Source organism: Ailuropoda melanoleuca, chromosome 12 (genome assembly GCF_002007445.2).
Source record: "Ailuropoda melanoleuca isolate Jingjing chromosome 12, ASM200744v2, whole genome shotgun sequence".
In the NCBI taxonomy this organism is placed as follows: Eukaryota; Metazoa; Chordata; class Mammalia; order Carnivora; family Ursidae; genus Ailuropoda; species Ailuropoda melanoleuca.
This window is the reverse complement of record NC_048229.1, coordinates 36,079,339-36,088,386: the sequence shown is the minus strand read 5'-3', so window position 1 is coordinate 36,088,386 and position 9,048 is coordinate 36,079,339. Positions and strand designations below refer to the sequence as shown.

The 9,048-nt window shown below is 54.5% G+C and overlaps 1 protein-coding gene across 2 annotated transcripts in view; it reads right to left on the bottom strand.

Moving 5' to 3' along the window:
• Window positions 1–539: 539 nt before the first annotated feature.
• NUMBL (NUMB like endocytic adaptor protein) overlaps window positions 540–9,048 on the bottom strand; it is a 21,947-nt gene continuing 13,438 nt past the window's right edge. The window contains exons 7-10 of one of the 2 annotated variants that reach the window (XM_034638459.1): window positions 7,239–7,428; window positions 5,243–5,545; window positions 2,231–2,353; window positions 540–1,332 (exon numbers count right to left, since the gene is read on the bottom strand). In XM_034638459.1, coding sequence (XP_034494350.1) covers window positions 704–1,332; window positions 2,231–2,353; window positions 5,243–5,545; window positions 7,239–7,428 — 1,245 coding nt within the window. In that variant the 3' untranslated portion in view covers window positions 540–703. Of the gene's footprint in view, window positions 1,333–2,230; window positions 2,354–5,242; window positions 5,549–7,238; window positions 7,429–9,048 lie in introns of both variants that reach the window. The other variant, XM_034638458.1, reaches the window with a different exon arrangement.

The window sequence follows — 9,048 nt, the reverse complement described above, 5'->3', positions numbered from 1 at the left end:
AAACTGGGATAACTTTGGGTCGCCTTTAATACCCGCCTCTCAAATGCTGGGTCAGCATTCCCTGCTATCATGTTATGACTCAGAGGTTATGGTGCAGGGAGACCCTTTTCACTTCCTCTCGTTTTAGGAGATGACTCAGGAAGAAAGGTTCTGCCACCACACCACCTCCCCCCGGACACAAACCCCACTGTCCCAGGGGGCATCATTATATTCTTCCTTTATTGGTTGTCCTTGTATAATACAAATCTGTAAGTTTAGATACAAAAAAATCTGGAAATAAAAGATAGAAAAGTACCCGCCAGGCGCCCCCCCCTCGTCCCGGACCCTTCCCCAGCGGGCACTGACGTGAGGTAACTGAGCATCTCCTTCCCCTTCCCCCCTACCCCGCCTCCTGGGCCCCCAACTTGGCCCCCGCCCCCATGAGACCTTGGCCCAAGGAAGATGTGGGCCCCCCCGAAGTGGGGGAGAGGGGTGATAGGGGTGAGCACAGCATTGGCAGTGAACGCAGCAGGTGGGCAGAGGGAAGCCCTTTNTCTAGGCGTCCAATGTCACTTCTGTAGTGGTTGTGGGGGGTGATCAAGAGAAGGGGCGAGAGGGGGTGTTGGGGGGGCGCAGCCCCAGGGAGCGGGCCTAGGGAGAGGTTGGGCCTCCACGCCCAGGTGCGGGGCACCCGGAGATGCTGGGGTGGGCAGGGCGGCTCGGGCTACAGTTCAATCTCGAAGGTCTTCTGCAGGTCGCCCGAGAAGGGGTTGGAAGGCTTCTCTACAGCCGGTTTGCCTTCTAATGCTGCCCACTGAGCCTCAAAGGGGTCCAACTCAGGGGCCGGGGCAGGTGCCGGCTCTGGGGGCCAGGGTGCCCCATTGGGGCGTGGGCGGGCCTGGCCCCCGGGGGCAGTGGGCATGGCCGGGGGCGGGAAGGCTCCAGCTTTTCCGAGCAGGGTGGCGGGCTGGGGCTGGAGCTGGGTGGCTGAGCAGAAGGCGTTGGCCACCATCTGTGAGGGTGTGATGCCCACCACGGGCACCCGGGGCACAGGCGGGTAGCCCAAGCCCGGGTAGGCGGGCACAAAAGGGGGCTGCATGTGTGGGGGCGGCAGGAACACGGCCACCTGGGCAGGCGCGGCATCGAAGGGCCCGACGGGGGCGGGGAAGGGCTGCAGGGCGGGGGCCACGGGGGCCACTGCGGCCGCTTGCTGCTGTTGCTGCTGCTGCTGCTGCGCCTTGGCCACCTGGGACACCTCCTCTAGCCACCTCTCGGCCTCCGAAGGGGTCCGCTTGTGCCCGGGCTGGAAGGCAGCTGCGGGCGGCATGGAGGACTCACCCCAGGCAGAAGTCCCTAGAGAGAGGAGAGCGGACAGTTGAGAGAACCCTAGGCTGGGGGTCAGACCCTGCAGCTGGGCTGTGCACCTTGCATGCAGCTCTGCTCCTCACTAGCTCTGTCGACTTCGGGGCAAACGGCTTAACCATCCCAGACCACGGAATGGTTCCGAAGTGCTAAGAAAATACAGTTCTGGGATTCTCAGGTCCGAAGATGGAAAAGTACAGACGAGAGTGACAATCACCAGCCCAGCTTCCCTTCTGATTGGTCAGTGCCTGTTACTGAATATTTTTAAATATTTTAAAATATTTAAACTATTTCTAAACCTGTTACTAAATATTTTTCATAGCACCCTTAGTTCTGATTATTTTGACAACGTACTGTTTTGGGAGGCTAAGATTCTAAGATTGCGCGGACCTTTCTCAGAGTGTATGGTTCAAACATAGTGAGGTTCAATGATTTTAAGGTTGTGCTTTCGAGATTCTAGAGTTCTAAATGTATACTGCAGTTCCAAGCGCTTCTGTGGTTCTAGAATAAGCTCGTGGCTCTAAGGTGATTCCAAGGTTTCATGGTTCCAAATCTGCAGTTTCTAATATCCCGTGATCCTAAGGCTGTAGATTTCTAAATTTTATGGTTCTGAGACAGGAAGGTTTGAAATTGATCCTGTGGTTCTAAGTTGACCCCATGGTTCTAGGATGAACCCATGGCTCTGAGATGACCTTGGGATTCTAAGACGATCTAAGGCTTGAAACTGATTCCACGGTGTTAGGATGGTCTCACAGCCCTTAGCTGATCCATGGTTCTCAGCTCGTGGGATTCCTAGGTTCCCGGCGTCTGGGAGGGAGCCCTGAATGGTGCAGGGGGCTGCAAGCGGGGGGCACTGCGGGGTGGCTGCTGGAGATGGGGGGGGGCTTACCTCCTGAGGCCGGCGGTGGCCCGGGTGCTGGGGTTCCAGGACTGGCGAAAGACGAGCTGATCTGCGTGCACAGAGCATTGATGCCGTCATTGTCACTGGCGCCGGGAGGCTCCATCTCGGGCACTGGGAAGTCAGGGAAGGGTGGAGGTCAGCGAAGAGGCCCAGGCCCTGCCCTTGACCCCGTGCCTTCAGGTGGCCCCCTATGACGACCTGGGGTCATGGGGTGTGTAGGTCACAGGTCCACTCTGTGGTAAGCACACAGCCGTGGCTGTAAATGGGCTAACCCTGTGCCGATGTGTGGGGGTGACATCGGAGTGAGACAACAGCCAAGCGGCATGGGACATGTGCTGGCTGACAGTCCCAGGGACCCCCAAAACCCAGGAGGACCTCCAGATCTGGGTGTAGCTACAAACCAGAAGAAATACTTTAAATGTTTACCAAAATATATTAATTAAAAAATACGTCCAACCACATCTGCTGCAAGAGGACTGACTAGCCAGGATGGAGGTTGGCTGCACTGTCGTGTGCCAGCTGGGGATCCTCTGTCCGACTCTGGGGCGAGAAGCGGCCACCACACCTGGCCTGGCCGAGAGCATCCATCATGAGGACAGAGACGCACCTACACCAGCCTGCCAGGAAGCCCGGAGCGGGTACGGCGGCCTCACGAGGGCTTGGGATAAACAAAGTGCCATCCAAATAAACACCAGAGGGACGCCTGGGGGGCTCAGTTGGGGTCCCAGGATCGAGCCCCGCATCGGGCTCCCTGCTCCGTGGGGAGCCTTCCTCTCCCTCTCCCTCTGCTCCTCCCCCTGCTTGTGCACTAACTCTCTCTCTCAAATAAAATCGTAAAAAAAAAAAAACCCCAGTGTCATAAATGCAGAATATTTAAACAAAATAAAACAAAAAACCAAAAAAACAGCAGAAATGCCAATGCGGTGTGATATCTCAGCAAGTGGTTGTCTCCAAGGCAACCTACAGGACGCCCCAATGAGCATCAGAAAGCAATCGGCTGTAGGGCTTCGCAGGTGTGACGTGGGGGTGCCCAGCAGCTCAGTGGTTTCCAGGTCAATTCTGGGACGACTGGATTATTAGTCCAAAGAGGTGTGCAGCTTTCAGAGGGTGTGACATCTCAGTGTGACCAAATCCAGGCACATGGCATCTTGCTTGTGATTCCCAAGTGTGAGCCAATCCAGCCGCCCACGTATGACACACAGATGTTTTTGCAAGCGCGTGTGAATCCGCAGATGTGACTTCCAAGTGTGCGTGAACCCGGGTGTGTGGTTTGTGAGTGTGTGTACATCGTGTGGGCTATCAGGATAAGTGCCCAAGTGTGTGTTAATGGGAGGCGAGAGTTCTACCACTGAACCACCAGTGCTTCGCTCCAGTCACACCAGCTTCCATGACTTCCGAGGGTGTGTGACTTCTGAGTCACATTGAGGGTGTGACTCCTGTGTGTGGCGCCTGCGGCAGTGTGACCCCATGGATCTGGAAGTTCTGGGGGCAAGTCACACCCAAGAAAGCGTGCCACTGGCTCCAGGCGCATGAAGCTTCCAAATCAAGGGGAGCCAGGGAGTGTGTGTGACAGCCCCACAGTGTGCTCCATGTTGGGCTGCATGGGGACAGCAAGCATGAGAGTGTGACAGCCGAGGGATGCTGCAGGACAGGGAGTGCGTGCGTCACGCTCAACCAGCAATGGCATCCGCTCAGCAGTCACCTTTGGGAGCAGCCCGGCCTTCTGCACACAGATCGACACCTCCCACGCCAATCCCAGAGGCCATAAGAGGTGGGCGTCTCTGAGTTGGCATATAGAAGCAGGAGAGCGGGCCAGACCACATGACTTCACGGACAGCTGGGAGGAAAGGCAGCCCTCTTGCCTGTCTCCCTCAGGCAGAACACGGTACTGGGCCACCTCTCTTCCCCTTTCCCACGAAGATGTACCTTTTAGATCATGACCTGCCACCCCTCTCCTCTTTCTGGCCTGTGGCATACATGAGTAATCGAACACAATGCTTTTTCCCCACTGGTCTCTTTGCTCACCTTCCCCCTCACCTGGCCAGACCTCATGGCTAGGAGAGAGCACTGGTCCTTGCAATTCCATCTCCCCTCTAAGAAACACAGAACAGCTCCACTGCCCCTCCTAGCAGCACCCAGGGCAGACATTGCTAATCGATGATGATGTGTCGCCTCTTTCCTCAGCACTGCCCCTGGAAGACGTGGCTAGTAAACGACGATGGGTGCTGCCTCTGCCTGATCCTTTGCCCACCGGCGACACTGCAAACCCATCACTATGCTCATTGACCCCTGACCCTGTGCTCATGTGTGCTATTCACCTCCTGTCTCCACTGGCCAAATTCTGGGAGCCCCTTCTTGAGCTAACATAACTTCTGCTACTCTCTCTTCTCCCTTATCCATGGCAACCTTCACTAATTAATCATATGGTGTGCCACCTCGCTCCTTTTTCTTGCTCATGGCAGACCCTGTCGGGAGATGGTGCCATATGCCACCATTCTACTCTCCCTGCCCCAGGCAGACATTTGTTAACCCATTACAATCCTCCCTTCCTGAGCCTGTATCCTTCACCTAACCAGATCTCATGGCTCCACTGGCCAAATGCTTGGAGTCTCAGCCTCCACCTGAGCAAACAATGGCATCCAGGCAGCTTCTCTCCTCTCCCATGCCCCTGGCAGACTTTGCTAATCAATCGTGATGTAAGCCTCCTCTCCTATTTCCCTAACCACAGCAGACATTACTAATTGATCGTGACTTGTGCCTCTTTTCTGCTATTCCTTGCCCACAGTAGACATTGCAAATTGATCATGATTTATACTACCTCTCTCTCCCTTACTGGTGGCAGATGCTGCTAATTGCTAATCGACCCCGATGTGTTCCACCTCTCTTTCCTTTCCCCTGGCAGACAGTGCTAATTGATCCAGGTGTATACCACCTCTTCTCTCTCTGGTGCTTACTATGGTATTGATCCTGCTGTTCCTTCCCGCCGAGCCCCAGGCTCACCTGTGCCCTTCACCTGGAAGTCAGTGCGGCGCTGCAGTGTGGACGGCAGCTCATTCAGTCGTAGGCTCAGCTGCCGTTTGAAAGGTGAGTTCTTCTGGCTGAGTGCCGGGAATCCACGGAAGGAGCCCTGGCGAACCAGCTGTTCCAGGGGGGCATGGCGTCGGGGGATGGCGGCCGCACTGGTGCCTGCAGCCACTGGGGTGCCTGCCTCACCCTTCTCACCAGGGGATGTGGTGGCCGGTGTCGGGGACACGTGCCCGGGCTGCGCAGGGCCAGGAGCCGCAGCTGGGGCAGCTGCTGCCTCTGCTGGAGACATGGGGAAGACGGGTGGTTAGATACCCCACCCAGGCATTCGCTCCTCTCCCACCAAGTCCCCTTGACCATTTTCCAGTGCTGCCTTCCTCACCCACTGTGTCCTGTCCTCACGACAGGCTGGTCAGAGCCCTGAAATGTCTCTCATCCCCACCACACCAGTACCGCCTACCCCAGGAGGTCCTCGGGGATTGCTCCTTCAACCTGACCTTCTGGGTCTCTCTAGCTTTCTGTCCCCAGTCTGGCCTTCTTTGCTGCTTCCGCTGTTTTCCCTTCTGAGACCTTCTGTCTCCCTTTCTGATTAATTCAACGAACAAGTATTCGGTGCATGACGCATGTATCAGGCATTGTTCCAAGTGCCTTGCAAGTATCGAGTCATTTGATCCTCGCAACTACCCAGTGAAGTTGATATGACCATTATCCCTGTTTTACAGATGTGGACAGCAAGGCCCAGCAATGGTAAGTGACTCTGCCGAAGCCATGAAGCTAGGAAGGGGCAGGCTGACTCCAGTCTGTGTCCTAAGCCAATATGCTAACCTGCCTCTCCCTCTCCTTCTCCCCGCCCTGCTTGTGCTCTCTCTGTCTCTCTCTCTCAAATAAATAAATAAAACCTTTAAAAAAAAGATTTTATTTGAAAGACAGAGAGAGAGAGATCGTGGGCAAGAACGAGTAGGGGGAGGGGCAGAGGGAGGAGAAGCAGACTCTCCACCAAGCAGGGAGCGTTCCCAGGACCCTGAGATTAAGACCTAAACTGAACGCAGATGCTTCGCCGACTGAGCCACACCTCACCCCTTGGGATTCTGCCTCTTCTTCTGTCGACCCCTGCTCATGCTCTCTCTCTCTCAAAAAAAAAAATAAATAAATAAAAAAAATAAAAACCACACTGTTTTAGAATTTATAAAGTATTTGCCACTTACCTAGAATGGTAGAGATTACCAAATATTTTTCTTTTTTTCTTTTTAAAGATTTTATTTATTTATTTGACAGAGATAGAGACAGCCAGCGAGAGAGGGAACACAAGCAGGGGGAGAGGGAACACAAGCAGGGGGAGTGGGAGAGGAAGAAGCAGGCTCCTAGCGGAGGAGCCTGATGTGGGGCTCGATCCCTTAACGCCAGGATCACGCCCTGAGCCGAAGGCAGACGCTTAACGGCTGTGCCACCCAGGCGCCCCTACCAAATATTTTTCTTGATGGCAACATCAGAGTATGAAAAACCTTTCACTCGGTAACCCGTCTCCCCCTCCCCCCCCACATACACACGCAAATACATATCCTGCAATAAAAGTGTCATTAAAGGACTCTCACCCTTACTCCATTCAGCTAACCTGATATTTTCTATTCTTTTCTATGTCACTGTTTTTCCGTGCCTGTCAGCCACAATCCACCAGGCTGGCTTCACCACGCATTAACCCGCCCCGATACTCCATTTGAACCACCTCCGAACCTCCCTGAGCTGGCAGATACCGCGGCGCTGGCGAGCTCCGCCGGGGTCTGTGGCCAGCAGAACATTGCGGAAGACGCGAGCTCTCTAAACTCTGACCGCACCTTGCGGCTCGCGCTCTGCTTTGTAAATTGCAGAGTCCCAGTGCCTCTGCGGCTCTCCCCCAACACTGGATCCCCAGTCCCCCACCCACACACCGGGGGGCCCACTCTGGGCCCAGCCCTGTCCTCTGGGCAGCACCCACCTTTCTTTTTCTCGGGGGCCTCTCGCTCGGCGGGCCGCCCGCCGCCCGACAGGCGGAAGGAGCCCTCGCGGGCGAAGCTGGTGCGGCTGGCATCGAAGGCGGCCGTGACCCCGCATTCCTTCTCCCGCCGCTGTTTCCGCTCCAGGCAGGCTGCAAAGGCACAGCCCACGGCGTGGCTCAGCCTCTCGCCCTGTGGGAAGACAGGTCAGGCCGGGCGTGCACAGGCGGTGCTGTGCAGGCTGGACGCCAAAAGCCCTGGATGCCAGCAGCTCGGTGTCGGTGATCCTGGACAAGTCCCCCGCCCCCGCCCCGGGCCTCGGTGTGTATCTGCACCGGGAGGGAAACAGATGACAGCTCGGAGTGAAGAAAAAAGCCAGAAACAAGAGTGCAGTGCTGTATGGCTCCCTTTAAATGAAGTTCTACAACTAGCAAAACTCATCTATGGTGAAAAAAGTCGGAAGCCTGGCTGTTCTTTAGGGGGTGGGGGTGGGAACTCGCTGAGAAGGGGCAGGAGGCGTTGACTGGGGTGGAGGAAAGTTCTAGGTCTTGACAGGGACTCGGGTGATACAGGCGTATGCGGTTGTTAACATAGCTGGGTCTGTGCACAGCATGTATATCACTTTAAAAGAAAAGGAGCTGGAAACGAATGAATTCTACTTCACCATATGCATGCCTAAGTGTCTGGGGGAAGTCTTCCGATGTCTGCAACTCTGAAATGCAACAAGAATGGGATGGACAGCTGAGCGACAGAGTAAGCACAGACACACCTAATGGCAGGATCTGGGTGGTGGGTGTACAGATGACTGGTTACCATACAAGTCTTTTGGCTTCCCTGCGAGCTAGAAAACATTTTGTCATAAAACCTGGGGCGTGAAAACAACAGCCCTGTTGAGTGCCTCCTTGAGAGGCTCCAAGGCCACAATGATGCTAGCTTCCTGCTTTCCAGCTGTGTGTTCTCAAGAAATCCACTTCACCTCTTGGTGCCCAAGCCTCCTGGTCTGTAAAATGGGGGCCCTCACTTAACAGGGTTGTTGCAAGATTTATCTATGAACTAATATATGCAAGGCATACAGCACAGGGAGCCGGCCCAAGAGCCAGGCACAGGGAAACACCACATAGATGTCCCCGTAAGTCTGCCCATCCTTTGTTGGAATCCTCACAATCATGCCAGGAGGTGGATATGCTTACGAACCCATTTTATAGATGAAGAAGCTGAGCCTTAGTCAACACACCCATTACAAGAAGCGAGTGGCAGAGTTAGGATGAGAATGAGATTGGTCTGACTTCTGTTTCCTAGCCAAGATGCTCAGCCACCTGTTAAAGACAAACTTGGGAACAAAAATCCTCAACGAAATACTAGCAAGCCGGACTCACCAGCACAGGACAAGGGTTATGCACCACGGTTAAGTGAGATTTATCCCAGGAATGCAAGGTTGGTTCAACGTATGAAAATCAATCAGTGTAATACACCACATTAACAGAAAGATGGAAAAAAGCCACATGATAATCTCCATGAATGCCTAAAAAGTATTTGATAAATCCAGCCCCCTTTCGTGATAAAAAAAAAAGTTCAACAAACTTGGAATAGAAAGGAACTTCCTCAACCTGATAAAAAGTCACAGCTAGGGGCGCCTGGGTGGCACAGCGGTTAAGCGTCTGCCTTCGGCTCAGGGCGTGATCCCGGCGTTATGGGATCGAGCCCCCACATCAGGCTCCTCTGCTATGAGCCTGCTTCTTCCTCTCCCACTCCCCCTGCTTGTGTTCCCTCTCTCGCTGGCTGTCTCTATCTCTGTCAAATAAATAAATAAAA